Genomic DNA, 22,238 nt, shown 5'->3' on the forward strand with positions numbered 1-22,238 from the left:
AAGTATATTAAGATTGCCTTTAGCAAGAGAAAAAAAAAATCAATGAAATTTAATTAATTCCGTTAATTTAAAATTTATTAAAAAAAAATTTAATATGTTTCAGATTGGATAAAATTTGTTTTTCAATTTAATTGAACCTGAGAAAGTTGACATAAAATTTTTATAGACCTATTTGAAAGATGAATGAATGATTAGAGTGTAATGAGAACAAAATAGTCGGTATAAATTTTATTATTTCCGCATAAAAATTTTCGTTATATTTATTATTGTTTCAAGATTATGAAAAGTGGATTAGTCCACATTTAAGATCATGAAAAGTCCATTCGTCTATTGTGAAAAATATCAGAATTTTCTTTCTATACTAGAGCTCCACCGAAGCATCGGCTTCGGCCAAAAATCGATAATCGGCCCCGAATCGGTCTTCGGCGTCAAGAGGCCGATTAACCGAAGCCGAAGCTTTTTGAATAATTTATTTGATATTGAATTGTTGAATTTGTCTCTGTCAAAACACCCAGTACAAATAATACGTAAAAAAATTATAAAAAATTTTGTTTTGTCCTTATGATATCAAATGAATTACCTTTTATTGTTTTATTTATGCATTTGTTTAAAAAAAATATTCTAATATTGAACTAAAAAACACCAAATTTTTTTACAAGTAATACGTAAAAGAATTATAAAAAATTTTTTTTGTCCCTATGATATCAAATGAATTACCTTTTATTGTTTTATTTATGCATTTGTTTAAAAAAATATTGTAATATTGAACTAAAAACACCAAATTTCTATTATTACAAATTTGAGGAAATAATCAGCTTCGGCTTCGGCCGATTATTGCTGTTTTTCTACCGAACATCGGCTTCGGCCTAAAAAACTCGCTTCGGTCGAGCTCTACTCTATACACACAAAATTTTTTTTTTCTGATGCAATCACGAAATTAATTCATTAATTTTTTAATTAAAATGTCTTCAATCACAGTAATAATAGTATCAAATAAAAAATTAATTGAGAGTCTATTAAAAAGTTAATTGGTAATATTAATTTTTGTGATTGATTTTTGTTTCAATTAAAAAATTTGTTGAATCAATTAAATTTTTAATTGAATATTTTTTAAAACTCAATTAAAATTTTAATTGGACAAATATTTGTGAAATGTTTTTTCGCAATAAAGCCTATTTTCTTACAAGATTTTCTGCATTTTATATTTTTTTTTATCCCATTCACAAAAATTCTAAAGCTTTTCCATTGTCTCCCGTCCAATGAAATCGTCGTCTTTAGTTAGCAATTTCATAAATATTTTTTTCTGTTTTGGTTCGGAATTTATTTAAAAAACACTTGGTTACAGTTTCTTAGTTTGCTCTCATACCTTTCGTTAGCAACCCTCGATAATTTGAAATTTTTAAAAATTTTCTATAGTTACAGGAGAACAGTGTCTTACAATCCTACTAGACCAACGCAGAGGCAAACTTATCTTTTGGATTCCAAACCAATGTCTAGAATGTTTTTGGAAACATTCTTTTGAATAATTTTTAATATATTTAGAAAATCTCAATGATGGAAATTTTAAATTTCTTAAATTTAGGATTGGAAAAAACTACAGTGAAATCCCTCAAACTTGGACAGTCTGAAAAGCGGGCACATCTCAAATGTGGGCAACTTTTGTGAGACATTTGCCATATTATCATTTTAAAAATGAACCTCTAAAATGTGGCAACATTTTGGGGCGATCGTCGGTGTCCACTTATGAGAAGTTTCAACTACTTCATAGTTGATTTTATCTATGATGCGCGTATATTTTTATATGACATTTGTAGAAATATAACTTTTAATGTAGCAACTGTTAGAAAAATATAATATGAACAATTTTGTAAATCGGTTAGGCTATAATTTAGTTTTGCAGAATTTTAGTGGCTCCAAAAGACGGTATGAAAATGGGGCCCAGGAAAATAAGCCCCAACAAAATGTAACTGAAGCATGATAACCTACCCCTAAATAAAATTTGGGCTTATTTTCTCTTTAGATCGCGTGAAAATGAACCTTAACGTATGGAAAAAATATGAAGATTTAATTAGAAAAATTAAATAAATGTGCCTGAGTATTAATCTCTTGCGAATCGCAATAGCGCTCTTTAGACTTTATCTAGAGCCGAATACTTTATATCCCGGCCAAAGGCCACCCACTCAAACAACCAATCTGATGCTATACTTTACTTTTTACAACAACAAAAGTGTGTTTAGTTGCCATTATTGTCAACTCCCAGAATCCAAAAATATGACCCACTTGAAAACGAAGCCCAATCCTAAAAAGGAAATTGGGGTTTATTTTCATAATGCAAACGAGTCCCAAAAATAAAATGAAATTAATCCACAAAAACTATAAGAATTTGCTGTGTTTGTTTCCCATTTAACATATTTTGGGGTCCTACTTTATTTAAGTTGAGGGGCTAATTTTCATGGGGCCCATATTCATAGCGTCGCTTTAAAATTTTCCACATATCTTCGGGGTTTATTTTCATAAAGCACACAAGCCCCAAAAATAAAATGAAGTTACTCCCCAAAAAAATATAAAAATTTAATGTTGTTGTTTTCCATATAATTTTTTGGGATCCTACTTCATTTAGGTTTTTGCGGCTAATTTTCATGGGGCCCATATTCATAGCGTCGCTTCAAAATTTTCAACATAACTTCGGGGTTTATTTTCATAATGCAAACGAGCCCCAAAAATATAGAGATTTGCTGTTGTTGTAGTTTTCCATATAATTTTTTGGGATCCTACTTCATTTAGGTTTTTGGGGCTAATTTTCATGGGGTCCAATTCACAGCGTCGCTTTAAAATTTTCCACATATCTTCTTTATTTTCATAATACAAATAAGCCCCAAAAATAAAATGAAGTTACTGTTGTTGTTTTCCATATAATTTTTTGGGATCCTACTTCATTTAGGTTTTTGCTTTAAAATTTTCCACATATCTTGGGCTTTATTTTCATAATGCAAACGTGCCCCAAAATAAAATAATCTTACATCCCCAAAAAATATAAAAATGTACTGTTGTGGTTTTCCATATAATATTTAGCGATCCTACTTCATTTAGATGGTTGGGGCTAATTTTAATGGGGCCCATATTCATAGTGTCGCTTTAAAATTTTTCAGATATCTTCGGGGTTTATTTTCACAATGCAAAGAAGCCCAAAAATTGAAAAAAGTTGCTTCCCAAAAAATATAAAAATTTACTGTTGTTGTATTCCATATAATTTTTTGGGGTTAATTTTAATGGGGCCCATATTCATTGCGTCAAAAATTATAAGAATTTGCTGTTGTTGTTTCCCAAATAACATATTTTGGGGTCCTACTTTATTTAAGTTTTTGGGCCCATATTCATAGGGTCGCTTTAAAATTTTCCACATATCTTCAGGGTTTATTTTCATAATGCAAACAAGCCCCAAACATAAAATAAAGTTACTCCCCAAAAAATATAAAAATTTACTGTTTTTGTTTTCCATATAATTTTTGGGATCCTACTTCATTTAGGTTTTTGGGGCTAATTTTAATGGGGCCCAATTCATAGCGTCGCTTTAAAATTTTCCACATATCTTCTTTATTTTCATAATATAAATAAGCCCCAAAAATAAAATGAAGTTACCGTTGTTGTTTTCCATATAATTTTTTGGGATCCTACTTAATTTAGGTTTTTGCTTCAAAATTGTCCACATATCTTGGGCTTTATTTTCATAATGCAAACGTGCCCCAAAAATAAAATAATCTTACTTCCCCAAAAAATATTAAAATTTACTGTTGTGGTTTTCCATGTAATATTTACCGATCCTACTTCGTTTAGATTTTTGGGGCCCATATTCATTGCGTCGATTCAAAATTTTCTACATATCTTCGGGGTTTATTTTCATAATGCAAACGAGCCCCAAAAACAAAATAAAGTTACTCACCAAAAATATAGAGATTTTCTGTTGTTGTTTTCCATATAATTTTTTGGGGTCCTACATCATTTAGGTTTTGGGGCTAATTTTCTATGGGCCCCATGAAAACTCATAGCATCGCTTCAAAATTTTCCACATATCTTGGGCTTTATTTTCATAATGAAAACGAGGCCCAAAAATAAAATGAAGTTACTCCCCAAAAATATAGAGATTTGTTGTTGTTGTTTTCCATATAATTTTTTAGGGCCCTACTTCATTTAGGTTTTGGGTCTAATTTTCATGGGGCCCACATTCATAGCATCGCTTTAAAATTTTCCACATATCTTGGGCTTTATTTTCATAATGAAAACGAGGCCCAAAAATAAAATCAAGTTACTCCCCAAAAATATAAGAATTTGCTGTTGTTGTTTTCCATATAATTTTTTAGGGCCGTACTTCATTTAGGTTTTGGGTTTAATTTTCATGGGGCCCATATTCAAAATTTTCCACATATCTTCGGGGTTTATTTTCATAATGCAATCGAGCCCCAAAAATTAAATAAATTTACTCCCCAAAAAATATAAGAATTTGCTGTTTTTGTTTTCCATATAATTTTTTGGGGTCCTATTTTATTTAGGTTTCGGGGCTACTTTTCATGGGGCCCATCTTTATAGCGTCGCTTTAAAACTTTCCAAATATCTTCGGGATTTATTTTCATATCATATTTTGGGGTCCTTCTTCATTTAGGTTTTGGGGATAATTTTCATGGGACCCATATTCATAGCGCTGCTTCAAAATGTTCCACATATCTAGGGGTTTATTTTCATTATGCAAACGAGCCTCAAAAATAAAATGATGTTACTCCCGAAAAAATATAAGAATTTGCTGTTGTTGTTTTACATATATTTTTTTGGGTCCTACTTCATTTAGGTTTTAGGGCTAATTTTCATGGGGTCCATATTCATAGCGTCGCTTCAAAATTGTCCACATATCTTTTTTTTCCCCCTTTACTATTAAAATTATAGAGTCTATATAAAAGTCAATGAAGTTTCATAGAAGATAGAAGTATTCAAAAATAAATATTCCAAAAACATAGAAAATATTGCGTCCAATATGATTAACTCGTCATTGATTTACACAAAGATTTTGTCCAATTAAAATAAAAAATATTCACAATTTCATTAAAAAATGTCAGTGGAAATATAATGTATAAGTTAAATAGAAATATAAAATCCGCTTTGCAGAAAATCTTAAAAATAAATAAATATTTTAAGGCGCTTATTTATATTTGATGTTGGATGTAGTTTCGAAATTTGAAAAATTAAGAACAAAAAATCCGAAATTAAATATTGAAAAAAGAAGTTTAGAATGATTGCCTACAAAAATATATCAGATATCACAAGAAATAATAATAATAATAAGGTATCATTAGAAATAAAATCGGAAATCAGGCCATTTAACAAAGAGGAACTATTTATTCCAAACCACATTTCCCATAAAATCATCGATCTTTACAGATATTTCAAATTCAAATTTACAAACGTTCTAATACCATAAAATGCGTATTTCATTACAAACCAACCCCTTTATTTTCCATATTCAAATTATATTTATCTGTTCTTTACCTTCTCACAACCTTTTTGTGTTTATAGAAATTTCGCCTAAATTTAATTTATTTAACAAAATAATAATAATTTATATTTATATAAAGAGCTATTACTAAACAAATGAAAAAAGAAAAACGTTTGTACTTTAAACCATACATCAAAACATGTTAATAACAAATCAATCATTTACTTTTATCTAACATTCTAATTTATATACTATTAGTAATGAACATGTGTGTATATGCTCTGAGAAACTATGGCTTTTTGTTAGTAATAATATTAAACTTATACTTAAATACAAGAACAATTTAAAACATGAAAACAAAAATAAAAAAACATACAAACGTATATAACTTTAATTTTATTATTAATAATTTAATAACATATATTTCCTCCGTTTTTTTTATATAAAAATAATGTTTAATTTTTTATGCCAACTTTTATTTAATATATTTTTCTTTTTTTTTTTTATTCCAATAATATTTTAGGCCCTAAAGTGTAAAAAAAAAACAAACAACAAATATAAAACCTATTATTTTTTATTGTTGTTTTATGAATTTATTGCTTTCCTTCTTTACTACTTATTCTGTTGATAAAATTTTCCTGATTCCTTGTATTTTGTGTTAAGCAATTGCCAAAACTCTTTAAAGAGAGCCAATATTAAAATGAAAAACAAAAAGAAAATATCAAAAAAAAAAATAATAAAATATAAATAAAAAATAAATAAGTAATGAAAAAAATAAATTTATTTAGATTTAATTTGTATATTCCATTAAGTTTATTTAGTGTTAATATTTCTTTGCTCTTCCTTTCTTCCATCGCCCATACCCTTTACATTCAGGCAACTTTTTTTTATAAAAAATAATTTAAAAATTATCTAATTAAAGAAATTCGAAAATGTTGTTGGAAAAGTTGAAGTAAAAAAACTGTTAAATTTATTATATCTTTACAAAAGCTTTCTAAGTATATTTTGTTAATCTAGAAATGACAATAAATACTACTACACTGAAATAAATAGTTTTCATTATTTATAATTTATTTTTAAAAGCAAAAACTATTTAATTAACAAAAAATATTAATTATTGCAATTATTGAAATCTACTAAAAGTGGATTTGAATTCCCTATTTTATAATGCAAATTCCAGTTGGAAATATTGTTAATGTGGATTTTGGAAGTGTATTAAAAATTGAAATTTTCTTATTTTGAGATTATTCATTTATTATTATTATTATTATAGGATTCTTATTTCAACGATTTCGGCTAATTGAATAAAATCGGTTGTATGTTAATATTTTAGGATTTTTGTGGTATACTTTTCTGCTAATTTCTCTCGTTGTCTCGTATGGAATGTTAACATCCCAGCAAAAAAAATTTTGAAGTTCTTCCAAAGGCACAACTTTAAAAGCACTTCCAGAAGATGCATTCCCAATGATCTTCTTTATTTTAACTACTCAGGAAGTTATTTTAATTCAATTGTTTTTAACTTGGTTTTTTCATACTTTTAATGGGTAGTTTTATCTTTTTTTGCTTCAAATAGGTTAAAAACAGAATTCATAAAATGCTACAAATCATTTAAATTTTGTCGAAAAAAGGGTTAAAGCCAATCTGAAAAAATTGTGCATTTTTGAAAATATTTGAGGACAAGCGTTAGAATCCATTAAAAATTATAAAAAATCATAAAAATTATTTATTTGAGAAAATATCACTGAATTTTTCAATTTACATCCAAAACATTGAATTTGTATCACACCTAAAGATGCATTACAATTCAGCGCAACGGCTGTTGTAATGGAGGACTTCCGTCCTATGGCAAGCCCATGTTAAATTCATCGCTTCTGCATCAATTTTGTCCCACTTCCGGATCCAAAAAGAACATTTTCATTATTTTTTTGGCGACGTTTTCTTTGCTTTTTTGGTAGTTCTTTCTAAGCCATTATTTTTAAAGCACATCCTAAATTGCTCTTCTAGAGATGGACTTAATTTTCACAAGAAGTTCTTTTCTGATGATATACAAAAATCCTAGGTTTTACGTAGTTTTACCAGTAATTTTTTACTGGGCATAAAACACAGAAAAGACAAAAAATAAGAGAAATTTCCAGAAAAATAAAATAAAATAAAATAAAATAAAATAGACGTTCAGACAGACGTAGATATGAAGTTAAAAAAAAACTAAGAAAACGTTATTTTTGTAATTGATTCCCAATTTTTTTTAATGAAATCCTAAATACTGAAATAGAATCACATCTGAAGAACTAATGCGAAGTCAATGTAGCGAATTCTTAAAAAGATGTCTTCCACCATATGACAAGCCCACACAGAAAAAAATTTCACGAACATTTTTCCAATTAAAATTTTAATTGAGTTTTAAAAAATTTTCAATTAAAAATTTAATTGATTCAACAAATTTTTTAATTGAAACAAAAATCAATTACTAAAATTAATAGTATCAATTAATTTTTTAATTGACCTTCAATTAATTTTTTAATTGATACTATCATTTCTGTGATTGAAGACATTTCAATTAAAAATTAATCAATTAATTTCGTGATTGAATCAGAAAATTTTTTTTTGTGTGCACAGAAAAAAATTTCATGAACCTTTTTCCAATTAAAATTTTAATTGAGTTTTAAAAAATTTTCAATTAAAAATTCAATTGATTCAACAAATATTTTAATTGAAACAAAAATCAATTACTAAAATTAATAGTATCAATTAATTTTTTAATTGACCTTCAATTAATTTTTTAATTGATACTATCATTTCTGTGATTGAAGACATTTCAATTAAAAATTAATCAATTAATTTCGTGATTGAATCAGAAAATTTTTTTTGTGTGCACAGAAAAAAATTTCACGAACCTTTTTCCAATTAAAATTTTAATTGAGTTTTAAGAAATTTTCAATTAAAAATTTAATTGATTCAACAAATTTTTTAATTGAAACAAAAATCAATTACTAAAATTAATAGTATCAATTAATTTTTAATTGGATCAATTAATTTTTTAATTGACCTTCAATTATTTTTTTAATTGATACTATCATTTCTGTGATGAAGACATTTCAATTAAAGAATTAATTGGATCAATTAATTTCGTGATTGAATCAGAAAAAAAAATTTTTTGTGTGCAGTTATTGCTTCTGAGCCAATTTTGCACCACTTCCGGATAGGAAAAGAAAACTATCATTGCTTTATTGGATACACTTGTCTACTGAGATGTTAACTTTGCCATACACACCAAGAAAAATATTAGAATTAAAATACCAAAAGTCTGCTGAAACAGAAAGCATTCGTTGGCGGCTAAAATTGTAAAAAAAACTCTTGTATTTGAAACGTAAAATATATCTGTGATTTTAAAAACATTTAAATAGTAATTTAAAACGATATGGGCAGAGAATGAAGCCGACCCATTTTCGTCGGCAACGGCTGACACTAAATTTTTGCCTCCGGCGCCAGCGGCTTGACATCTAAGCCGATATAAATTTGTCCATTTGGGGGAGTACAATTATCCATTATAAAATCAATTTGAAGTTATTCGAATGGTAATGAGATTAGTTGTACAAACAATGTTACAATAAAATTTTCATTGCATTCATTTTCCAAGCTAAATTTTTGCAAAATTATTATAGCATCATGAAATTGATTGATTGTAGGTAGAAAGTTCAAAATTTTAGAAAAATACGACAATTTTTAATAAATTTTTCTGATTTAAATCGATATTTGTGATTAATTGGCGGCTAAATTTGAGTCGACATATTCGGCGGCGGCGTCGACTGGCCAAAAATAGTCGACGGCGACTGAAATCGTTGGCGCGACTCGGCGGCTTCATTCTCTGCATATGGGAGATTATTTATGCTAATTGTTATTGCGATTTTAATTCTGATAAAAAGTGTAACATTCAATCGCTCTTTGATATTCATATTAATTTTGCTCAATTGGCGTTTTTTCCAATCAAAATAACACATTATTGTGAATGGAGAGTACAATAAAATTATAGAAAAAATAAATATGCAATTCGTTGATTAATAAGTCATTTACTTTTTATTAAATTATCAAAAAATTATTATTGGAGAAAACCGTTTTACTGCGATAATTAAAATAACACGATATTCAAAATGATTGTCAGATTAATTTGGCCTAATTGAATCACAATAACAAATTATTGTGAATTGAAAGTAGTGCAAAATATACTCAACATCTCCAATCCATTTAGCAAAGTTATTTTGTATTAAAATATCAATGATTATGTTCATATTCAAAGGAATTCACATTGTAAAATTATTTAATTTTTTTTATATTACTCATGATATTCAAAATGATTGTCAGATTAATTTTGCCTAATTGAATCACAATAACAAATTATTGTGAATTGAAAGTAGTGGAAAATATACTCGATAACTCCAATCCATTTAGCAAAGCTATTTTGTATTAAAATATAAATGTTTATGTTCATATTCAAAGGAATTTAAATTGTAAAATTATTTAATTTTTGTTTTACATTACACACGATATTCAAAATGTTTGTCAGATTAATTTGGCCTAATTGAATCACAATAACAAATTATTGTGAATTGAAAGTAGTGGAAAATATACTCAATATCTCCAAACCATTTAGGAAAGTTATTTTGTATCAAAATATCAATGTTTATGTTCATATTCAAAGGAATTCACATTGTAAAATTATTTAATATTTTTTTTATTTACACACGAATCACAATAACAAATTAATGTGAATTTAAAGTAATGGAAAATATACAATCCATTTAGTAAAGTTATTTTGTATTAAAATATCAATGTTTATGTCCATATTCAAAGGAATTTACATTGTAAAATTAATTAATATTTTTTTACATTACATAAAAAAAAATTGTCTTCGATCACGAAATTAATTGATTCAATCGGAAAAATGATAGTATCAGTTTAAAAATTAATTGAAAGTCAATTAAAAAATTAATTTATACTATTGAAAAATTAATTGATACTATTAATTGATAATTTTTGTCATTGATTTTTGTTTTAATTTAACAATTTGTTGAATCAATTAAATTTTTAATTGAGTATTTTTTTTTTTTCAAACTCAATACTTAAATTGGAATTATTTTCTTTTTTATCTGTATAGGAGTCTAGCTTTTATGAGGCCTCCTAACAATTCCATCTACTTTCCAACACACATTTTCGATTTCTTTCGAACTTTCCCCATTTTTTTAACGAAAAATAAGTGATAAGAGTAAAAGCAAACAAAAATAGAAAAAAAATCTATATAGATATATAAAAATACCGCTATCATTACCTATTATGCAACTAATAATTCCATTGCTTAAATTTTGTGTTAGAATAAATTAAAAAAAATATATATTTTTTTTACTATATTTTTATATGATTAAGTATTATTTTCTGAAAAAATAGGCTTTTAAAAAATAAACCGTTATAAGCGCATTCAATTTCAATTAAAGGCAAACGAATTGAAAACTTAATTTGTTTTTGTTAATTTTAATTATTATATTTAGCTTTGTATATTTTTTCTGTAATTTTTTTACTATGTATTTTCATTTTTTTTATTATTTTGGTTTAATTTATTTATCTTTTAGTTATTTATACAATATATAATGTGTTTTATAATAAAGTCATTTCCTTTACATTTTTAATTTTTTTGTTTTGATTTTTATGTTATTATTTTTCTTTCTTTAATGTTAAGTTTTAATTATGATTTTAGTTTTGCTATCGTTTAATTTAATAATTTTATGCTTACATACATTATATATTATTTTAAGTTACAACTTCAAAATAAAATATATATATTTTTTACAAAACAAAAAAAGATCGAAATCGTCATATTATTTTATTTCCTTTCGGGAACATTATTTTTTATTAAAAAATTGTAATCCTTGTTTTTGTATTAAAAATTTTATATCAAAAAGGGAATAGAAGCTACATATTTGATATAAATACGTCAGAAATATGATTTGCTGACGGACAGATAAGCTGCACATAAATATCATCTCACACTAAAAAAAAAAAAAACAAAAATGGATTCATCTGGGTAGATGAGATTAGATCGAATTTAGATACATTTCTAAATCATATATCCGAAGATAAAATTGTCAATTTAATAAAACTTTGAAAAAGGCTTTCTAATGTTTAGCTATACGCTGATATTTTTTAAAAGGCGATAAAAAGAGTGTCGTTTGAATTGAAAAATCATTTTAAGAAATTGGGCACGAATTCCGATAGGTTGCAGCTGTTTTTTGGCAACCGCCGGTCCTGATGCAAATTAGATTTGAATCAATTCCAAAAATAATTTTTTCTTTTAACCCTCTAAAGCCCAATCCCGCCTTTAGGCGGACTTCATGAAATAAGGAAGCTTTTAGTAAAGCACAGCTTAAGACAACAAAAATTTTTTATTAAAAAATTTTAATCCTTGTTTTTGTATTAAAAAAAGGGGAAAATATTCATTGAAACTACATATTTGATATAAATACGTCAGAAATATGATTTGCTGATGGACAGATACGCAGCACATAAATATCATCTCACACTCAAACAAAAAAAATGGATTCATCTGGGGAGATGAGATTAGATCGAATTTAGATACATTTCTAAATCATATTTCAGAAGATAAAATTGTCAATTTAATAAAACTTTGAAAAAAGGCTTTCTAATGTTTAGCTACACGCTGATATTTTTTAAAAGGCGATAAAAAGAGTGTCGTTCGAATTGAAAAATCATTTTAAGAAATTGGGCACGAATTCCGATAGGTTGCAGCTGTTTTTTGGCAACCGCCGGTCCTGATGCAAATTAGATTTGAATCAATTCCAAAAATATTTTTTTCTTTTAACCCTCTAAAGCCCAATCCCGCCTTTAGGCGGACTTCATGAAATAAGGAAGCTTTTAGTAAAGCACAGCTTAAGACAACAAAAATGAATAAAATAAAAAGAAAACTTAGTTGTTCAAGAGCCTTTGCAGCATATACTGAATTTTACCGTATAATTTTTTCTTGATTAGTTTTCTAGCTTTCGTGTTGTTAAAATTGAATATTTAATCAGCTGACAAAAAAATTGAGGCATTAGAGGGTTAATTATGAATCAATTTTAGTAATTAATCTTTGTAATTAACACCTGATTATTTTCAAACAAACATTTCCAGGGAAATGTTTGCATACTTTTAGGCAAAAAACATCTAATTTAGAAAGTATGCAATTTGGCATAAGAAAATGATTCTTAAATTTATTATGAATCATTACGAGTGTCTGCGAAAGCGGCACAAAACTAACATCTCACACTTAAAAAAGTGAACCTATCTGGGAAAAATATATTTTAATTTTAGAATGTGTTTTTCTAAACGCCTATATTAAATTAAGTAGATATTTTGGAAAAATTCAATTCAAGACAATTTAGTAGACATAATTATTATTTTTTTTTGTTTTGAAGAATTTCAAGAAAAAGTCAAATCGGGAGATCGGTCGTTATATGAGACCTATATCAATATATGGACCTATATAGCCCATATTCGAACTTGACCTGCTTACAGACAAAAGACGAGTTTGTGCAAAAATTTCGTCTTGATATCCTCCCTAATCAAGAATATATACTTAATATAATCGGAAATTGATATTTCGAGGTGCCACAGACGGAATGGCAAACTTATTATACCCCCATCACTATCCTTAGGTGGTAGGTATAATAAGTAAATATGTTTTGACAAATTCAAAAAAATTTTCAATTTTTAAATTTTAATTTGACTTTATTTTATAATTTCAAAAAATTTGTATAACATCCTAACAGCAAAAAAATTTGGAAGATTTGCAAAATGTCCCACTAAAAATGTTCTTTATTTTAACTACACAGGAAATTGTTTTAATCCAATTTTTATAACTCTTTTTTTTTAATATTTTTAATGGGTAACCTTTTTTGCTTCAAATCGGTTAAAAACAGAATAAGAATTAATAAAATGTCGAAAAATGCTAAATCCATTCTAGAAAAGTTGCAAATTAAAAAAAAAAAATATTTAAACCTTTAATGCCCGAATTTTGTTGCCAGCGGATTAAATATTAAATGTTAATGACACAAAAAGAAGAAAACTATACAATAAACAAGTATATACGGCCAGGCCGAATCTTATGTATCCTCCACCGTGGATTGCGTAGAAACTTCACCGAAAGACTGTCATCCACAATCGAATTACTTGGGTTGTGGTATCTTAAAACTTCTTAACATCGTTTTCTAAATTGTGAGTTAGTCCATACGTGGTAGAGAGCCAGAATTGAAATATGGGGGTCGCTTATATGGGGGCTATATACAATTATGAACTTCATATGGACCATTTTTTGTGATTGGGGATCGATTTATCTGAGGGCTACATATAACTATAGACCGATATGGACCTAGTTAGGCATGGTTAGGTTAGGTTATGTGGCAGCCCGATGTATCAGGCTCACTTAGACTATTCAGTTCATTGTGATACCACAGTGGTGAACTTCTCTCTTATCACTGAGTGTTGCCCGATTCCATGTTAAGCTCAATGACAAGGGACCTCCTTTTTATAGCTGAGTCCGAACGGCGTTCCACATTCCAGTGAAACCACTTACAGAAGCTTTGAAACCTTCAGAAATGTCACCAGCATTACTGAGGTGGGATAATCCACCGCTGAAAAACTTTTTGGTGTTCGGTCGTAGCAGGAATCGAACCCAAGACCTTGTGTATGCAAGGCGAGCATGCTAACCATTGCACCACGGTGGCTCCCTAGGCATGGTTGTTAACGGTCATATACTAGCACAATGTACCAAATTTCAACTGACTCGGATGAAATTTGGTCCTCCAAGAGGCTCCAAAACCAAATCTCGGGATCGGTTTATATGGGGGCTATATATGATTATGGACTGATATGGACCACTTTCGGCATGGCTGTTAAATATCATATACTACCACCTCGTACAAAATTTCAACCAGATCGGATGAATTTTGCTTCTCCAAAAGGCACCGGAGTCATATCTGGGGATCGGTTTATATGGGGGCTAAATATAATTATGGACCGATTTCGACCAATTTTTGCATGGGTGTTTGAGCCCATATATTAACAATACGTACCAAATTTCAACTGAATCAGATGAATTTTGGTATTCCAAGAGGCTCCGGAGGTCAAATCTGGTGATCGGTTTATATGGGGGCTATATATAATTATGGACCGATATGGACCATTTTTTGCATGGCCATTAGATACCATATACTAACACCATGTACCAAATTTCAGCCAGATTGGATGAAATTAGCTTCTCTTAGAGGCTCCGCAAGCCAAATCGGGGGATCGGTTTATATGGGGGCTATATATAATTATTGACCGATGTGGATGAATTTTTCCATAGTTGTTAGAGACCATATACTTACACCATGTACCAAATTTCAGCCGGATCGGATGAAATTTGCTCCGCAAGCCAAATCGGGGGATCGGTTTATATGGGGGCTATATATAATTATGGATCGATGTGGACCAATTTTTGCATGGTTGTTAGAGATCATATGCTGACACCATGTACCAAATTTCAGCCGGATCGGATGAAATTTGTTTCTCTTAGAGTCCCGCCAAGCCAAATTTGGGGGTCCGTTTTTATGGGGGCTATAGGTAAAAGTGGACCGATATAGCCCATTTGCAATACCATCTGACCTACATCAATAACAACTACTTGTGCCAAGTTTTAAGTCGATAGCTTGTTTCGTTCGGAAGTTAGCGTGATTTCAACAGACGGACGGATGGACGGATATGCTCAGATCGACTCAGAATTTCACCACGACCCAGAATATATATACTTTATGGGGTCTTAGAGCAATATTTCGATGTGTTACACCCTCAACCCCCATCCTATGGTGGAGGGTATACAAATTATACGGTAAAATTGAGTATATGCTGTAAAGAAAACTAGGTTTTCTTTTTATTTTATTCATTTTTGTTGTCTTAAGGTGCATTTTACTAAAAGCATGCTGATTTAATGAAGCCCGCCTAAAAGCCCGCCGGCATTAGAGGGTTAAGGTCAAACGTTTCGGACAAGCGTGTTCGAATGCATTAAAAATCTTAAAAAATTATAAAAATTATTTATATGGAAAATTATCACATAGTTTTTGAAATCATATTCAAAACACTGAATTCGGATTAGAAATGATGAAAATTCAGGGCACCGGGCATAGAATGGTGGACATCCGTCCTATGATAAGCCCGTGCTAAATTCATTGTTTCTGCGCCAATTTTGCAGCATTTCCGGATCCAAAAAGAACATTATCACTACTTTTTAGCTGGGATAAAAAAACTTAATTATCAATTGGGACTTATTATTATAATCTAAGATATTTATTTATTATTTTTTATTTAATTGTTTTTTGTTTTAATTTATTTTAAAAAATTCTTATTTTTTTAGTTTTAGCCAATAGTATTATTTTATATTTTTTGGATATTCTTCCTTTAGCTAGTACAGCCTATCGCATTGATGAAAATAAAAATTATTTTTGTTTTCATTTTTATTTATTTATTTTCTTTTTATGAACATTTAAACATATAAAAATTCTTCACACAAATTAGTACAATGGACGAGATCAATTTTTTATGTTTTTTTTTTGATTTTGATATTCGTCGATATATGTCGACATTTTCAAGGGATTTTTTATTTTAAAAATTATATGTCATGTAATTTAAAACATAATTTTTTAAATAGAAGATCCCTTGAAAATGTCGACATACATCGACGAAACGTCGGGAAATATTTAACTAAAAATTGTTTTTATGGACATCAATGCGATAGGCCGTATTAGCTAAAGGAAGAATATAAAAAAAAAATTAAAAATAAAAAAAAAACATTTTTTTATTTTACATCAATGCGGCTGTATTAGCTAAAGTAAGAATATCAAAAAAATTATAAAATAATACTATGGGTTAAAACTAAAAAAAAAGATTTTTTATAGAGATTCAGTCAAATGACTTAAATTGATTGAAACCATTTCTTCAAAAAACAAACTACTCCGAAAATTTATTAGAATAAAAAATTTGTTATTTATTAGTATTAAATAATTTGTTTCACCTGGTGAAGAATATTGCGTAGGAAAAGATTGGAGCCTAAAATTGCAAAAATGTGGACACATTAAATTAAAACTTTTTTAAGAGAATATGATTTTGATTTTTTTGAAAATTCTTCCGTTTTTTTTTTGGTTTTGAAGTTGTACCACAAACATTACATTTTATTTGTACAAAATACATCATGGATGCTTTTTTATTGGGATGCTTCAAAATTTTAGCCATTTTTTGTTTTCTTTATTTTTGCCTAGATTGTTTTTTTTCATATCTGCAATTTGCCTGTTTCTTGCGTTTTTGTTTTCTCATTTTAGCTAATTAAACTCCCAAATATTTTGATATTTTTTCCTTGGCTTCTTCCTCAATTGAAAAATCATTTTATTGATATGACATACATATATTTTTTCTTTAATATGTTGTTGTATTTTTTTTTGTACTCTATTTACTATTGCAGCCGATTTAAATTAATACAACAACAATTGTCGTTAACAAAATCATAGCAAACCACAATATTCGTCATCATTCTCTTCACAATTCTCGCAACGTTTAAGTAATCGTTTGCTCAACAGTTTTATACGGCGATTTCGAGCCAAAAGAGCCACAGATTAATTTAATAACAAATTAATTTCAAAACAAATAAAAAAACTATTATATTACATAAAATTTTGAATGAAAAATAATACACATCTTTATCCTGATATCATCTAACGAATTTAATTGTAGTTATAAATATGAAATTTCTGATTTTTGAAAATAATAGCATTAAATATAAAGAGAATTTTATAGACTCTTGCTATTGTGAATTATGATCATAGACACAATATGTGATTAAGCGAAAGGATTTTTATTTTTTAACTGAAAAGTAAATACAAAAAATTTTCTTTACTATTATAAACGTTTAGAATATTTGGTTTACAAAATTTTATTTCTATTGAAAATTTTATTTTTGTGAGTAACTCTTAACCTATGGTCACACTGGGCAATTATTTGACAAAAATACAAAAAAGAAGTCTTCATCTCCACAGTCAAATTAGCAAAAAATTTTAGCTCATATGGGGGATACAAATATTTCGCAAATTTGGTGAAGAGTTCATTTTTATAAAAATTTTATTTTTGTGTTAATTTTATTTTTAAGAAAATGTTATTTTTGTGAAAATGTTATTTTTGTGAAAATTTTAATTTTGTGAAAATGTTATTTTATGTGAAAATGTTATTTTTGTGAAAATTTTATTTTTATGAAAATTTTGTTTTTGTGAAAATTTTATTTTTGTGAAAATTTTATTTTTGTGAAAATTTTATTTTTATGAAAATTTTGTTTTTGTGAAAATTTTATTTTTGCGAAAATTTTATTTTTGCGAAAATTTTATTTTTGTGAAAATTTTATTTTTGCGAAAATATTTTTGTGTAAATATTAATTTTGTGTAAATGTTATTTTATGTGAAAATTTTATTTTTGTGCAAATTTTATTTTTGTGAAAATGTTATTTTATGTGAAAATGTTATTTTTGTGAAAATTTTATTTTTGCGAAAATGTTATTTTTGTGAAAATGTTATGTTTGTGAAAATGTTTTTTGTGTGAAAATTTTATTTTTGTGAAAATGTTATTTTTGTGAAAAATTTTTTTGCGAATATTTTATTTTTGCGAAAATTTTTATTAGGGATGTTTTCTTTTAGCACTGGATGCAATATTTGTATGGGCTATCCAGAACATCGTTGCACTGGTGTTCTATCCAGAACATCTCATCAATTCAAGATGCGCCGATGTTGCCAGATAGTATTTTGATAAAGAGAAGCTTCTTCGATTCACAATAGCAACAATTTATTGTGACTAATTTATCGAAAAACATGAAATTCAAAGTTGTACAGTGTCACAAATAATCGCAGCAGTAAATATTTATTACTATATTAGCATTTCATACATTAAGAAGTATATACGGCCGTAAGTTCGGCCAGGCCGAATCTTATGTACTCTCCACCATGGATTGCGTAGAAACTTCTACTAAAGACGGTCATCCACAATTGAATTACTTGGATTGCGGCCGATGGCAAGGCATCTTAAAACTTCTCAACATCATCTTCTAAATTGTAAGTTAGTCCATGCGGGATATATAGTAGACAAAAGAAACGTCGATTAAATACATATATATTCAGTTCTTAACCGATATATATAGGGAAGAAATTATTACGAACCGATATGAACTTTTGTGCGGTAAATATAGAGCCAGAATTGAAATATGGGGGTCACTTTTTATGGCAGGTTTTTTAACTGTTTGGTACAATTCTTGATGTTTTGGAAGATTTTGCAAAATATTCTTCCTATTATGACAAAATTTTCTATAGAAATATAAAATTTTGACAAAATTTTCAATGGCAAAAAAATTTGGTAGATTATTTTCGGATAGGATGAAATTTGCTTCTCTTAGAGGATCCGCAACCCAAATCTGGGGATCGGTTTATATGGTGGCTATATATAATTATGGGCCGATATGGACCAATTTTTGCATGTTTATTAGAGTCCATATTTTAACACCATTTACCAAATGTCAGCCTGATCGGATGAAATATGCTTCTCTTAGAGGCTCCGCAAGCCAAATCTGGGGGTTTATATGGGGGCTATAAAAAGTGAACCGATATGGTCCATTTGCAATACCAGCCGACCTACATCAATAACAACTACTTGTACCAAGTTTCAAGTCGATAGCTTGTTTCGTTCGGAAGTTAGCGTGATTTCAACAGACGGACGGACATGTTTAGATCGACTCAGAATTTCACCACGACCCAGAATGTGTATACTTTATGGGGTCTTAGAGCAATATTTCGATGTTTTACAAACGGAATGGCAAAGTTAATTACCCCCTATCCTATGGTGGAGGCTATAAAAATGTAAGATTTCACTTGTTTTCTGTGATTGTTTTTAAAGAGCTGATGACAGTGTTGCATATTTTTTGGAGATGTCCTGGATAGTATGTTTTCTTTTAGTCCTTCACGGCTTAGAGTATCCAGTGCTAAAAGAAAACAGCCCTATTTTGTGAAAAAAAAAATTTTTGTGAAAATTTAATTTTTGTAAAAATTTAAGTTTTGTGAAAATTTAATTTTTGTGAAAGCTTAATTTTTGTGAAATTTTATTTTTGTGAAAATTTTATTTTGGTGAAAATTTTATTTTTGTGAAAATTTTATTTTTGTGGAAATTTTAATTTTGCAAACATTTTTGTCAACATTTTATTTCTATAGGAAATTTACTCCTAATTGTAGTCGATAGAAATTGCGTAGAATTTTTGTTTGTATTTTAATTTATTTCTTTTTTCTAAATACCTCCTCTTTGAAATATTATTTATAATTTTCTTTACTATTATAAACGTATAGAATAGTTTTTTACAAAATTTTATTTCTATTGAAAATTTGAATTTTGTGAGTAACTCTTACCGTACAGTCATACAGGGCAAATATTTGATAGAAGTAAAAAATATCTTCATCACCACAGTCAAATCAGCAAAAATTTTTAGGTCGTATTGGGTATACAAACAACATCACGATAGGAGTATTTTTCAAAAACTAAATATTTTGTGAAAACTTTATTTTTGTGAAAATTTTATTTTTGTGAAAATTTTATTTTTGTGAAAATTTTATTTTTGTGAAAATTTTATTTTTGCGAAAATTTTATTTTTGTGAAAATTTTATTTTTGTAACAATTTTAGTTTTTGTAAAAATTTTATTTTTGTGAAAATTTTATTTTTGTGAAAATGTAATTTTTGCAAAAATTTTATTTTTGTGAAAATTTTATTTTTGTGAAAATTTTATTTTTATGAAAATTTTATTTTTGTGAAAATTGTATTTTTGTGAAAATGTTATTTTTGTGAAAATTTTATTTTTGCGAAAATTTTATTTTTGTCAACATTTTATTTTTATAGATTTATTTACTCCTAATTGTAGTCGATAGGAATTGCGTAGAATTTTTGTTTGTATTTTAATTTAATTTCTTTTCTAAATACCTCCCCTTTGAAATATTATTTCTAAAGGAAATTTCTTTTTGAATTTATTTATATACCACATCTACCGCAAATGTGTTCGTAATATTTTTTGTTGTAATAGCAGACCTTTCGCTTAATCACATTTTATAGGAAAATCTAACATTGTATAATTTATAAGAGTTTTTTATACTATAAAGAGTATTTAAATTATGTTATTTATTTTTTACAAAAAAATATGTTACTATAACGAATTTACTTTGATTAAGTTACATTCCTATTATACTAATTAAAATATGTTTTTGTTGTGTCTTTTTAACAAAATAATGTTTACATAAAAAAATGGTCCTTTTAAAATACTGCAAGCATTTATTAGAAAATACAAAAAACAAAAACAACAAATGTTAATGCCGCACAGTAAATAGAAAACACAAAATTCGAAACCTAAATTTAATTGGCAGTTAAAATTTTAACATTAAACATAGATATATTTTTAATAAAATAATTGGCCAAATTGATTATTCTAATTTTAAATAAAAAGCTAATTAAATGGTTATCGAAATATTTTTTGTTATCAAGTTTCCTGTTTTTTAGATTGTGTTCATATATAATACAAACTCTTATATAATTAATAAATATTTTATATAAAATTCATAATATTTGCCATTTGAACAACAAAATCACGACCCCTTTACTTTCGTTGATTACACCGAGACATTTTCATATTTAAGCAATAAGAATAGCAGTCATAGCTATTAATAGCAATAATCAAAATTCTATAAGACTTTTTCGTATATGAAATAATTGGAGGTGCCTTGTATATGTAGAGATATACAATGATCAACAAAAGATTGTGAAGCAAACCAATAAGACCATAACATATGTGAAAAAAATTATACACCAAATTGGCAACTATAAAGAAAATAGTCCACTCACATACATATATATTTTTTTAATTTTTATAAAAAAAGTATTCAATATTTTTGGAATATGAAAAATATTTATGAAAAATATCAAAATAACTCCAAATATAATATCGATAGCATATAATATGAGAAATCTAAATTTAAAATCATATCTTAAAACATACATATACATTTATCCATATGAAAATTTCAAACATTTATAATGGACATCATATCAAAAAAAAAAAAAAAAATACGAAAACAAAAAATGAAATCAAATAAAAAATGCATACTATGTAGTTTTTGACATTTTATAAACGAAAAGTTAAACAAATCATAAATACATTTATTTTCCATAGTGTAAACAAACTGTATTGATTTCGTTTGTTAAAGGTAGCAGTATTTCGGTAGGTAAAGTACAAGTACATGGTAAGTATATAAAATTGTTTTTACATGCATCTTATTTACTTAATTTATGGTATATTATTATATTAACGTTTTATACACATAAAAGTGTATAAGGTTGAATAGAAGAGGCTTTTCTAATATTGTCGCCTGAAAGTATACTTCTGTATTCTGCACCATTTTAAATCTGTTTTCTCTGTCTTTGGAATAATTACGCCTGTTATGGGTCTCGCCGCACGGTTCACCACAAATTCTTCAGACCTCTCAAAAAGTGAGGACTGGTCATATCCCCCAACGGGATATGATAGTTGTGTTGACTCATACACAAAAAAAATATTTCTGATTTATTCACGAAATTAATTGATCCAATTAATTTTTTATTTGAAATGTCTTCAATCGC

The 22,238-nt window shown here is 27.5% G+C and overlaps 1 protein-coding gene across 8 annotated transcripts in view; it reads left to right on the plus strand.

The window, feature by feature from the left end:
- The window catches only part of Rok (Rho associated coiled-coil containing protein kinase), an 82,354-nt gene extending 64,741 nt beyond the window's left edge, over positions 1 to 17,613 (plus strand). For 5 of the 8 annotated variants that reach the window (XM_075302474.1, XM_075302473.1, XM_075302475.1 and 2 more), the window contains one exon: positions 1,417 to 5,903. In XM_075302474.1, the coding sequence (XP_075158589.1) occupies positions 1,417 to 1,522 (106 nt within the window). In that variant the 3' untranslated portion in view covers positions 1,523 to 5,903. Of the gene's footprint in view, positions 1 to 1,416; positions 5,904 to 6,005; positions 7,923 to 17,018 lie in introns of those variants that run through there. The other 3 variants (XR_012720935.1, XM_075302479.1, XM_075302480.1) reach the window with 3 other exon arrangements.
- Positions 17,614 to 22,238: the final 4,625 nt, after the last annotated feature.

This window comes from Haematobia irritans, chromosome 3 (genome assembly GCF_050003625.1).
Source record: "Haematobia irritans isolate KBUSLIRL chromosome 3, ASM5000362v1, whole genome shotgun sequence".
Taxonomy (NCBI): Eukaryota; Metazoa; Arthropoda; class Insecta; order Diptera; family Muscidae; genus Haematobia; species Haematobia irritans.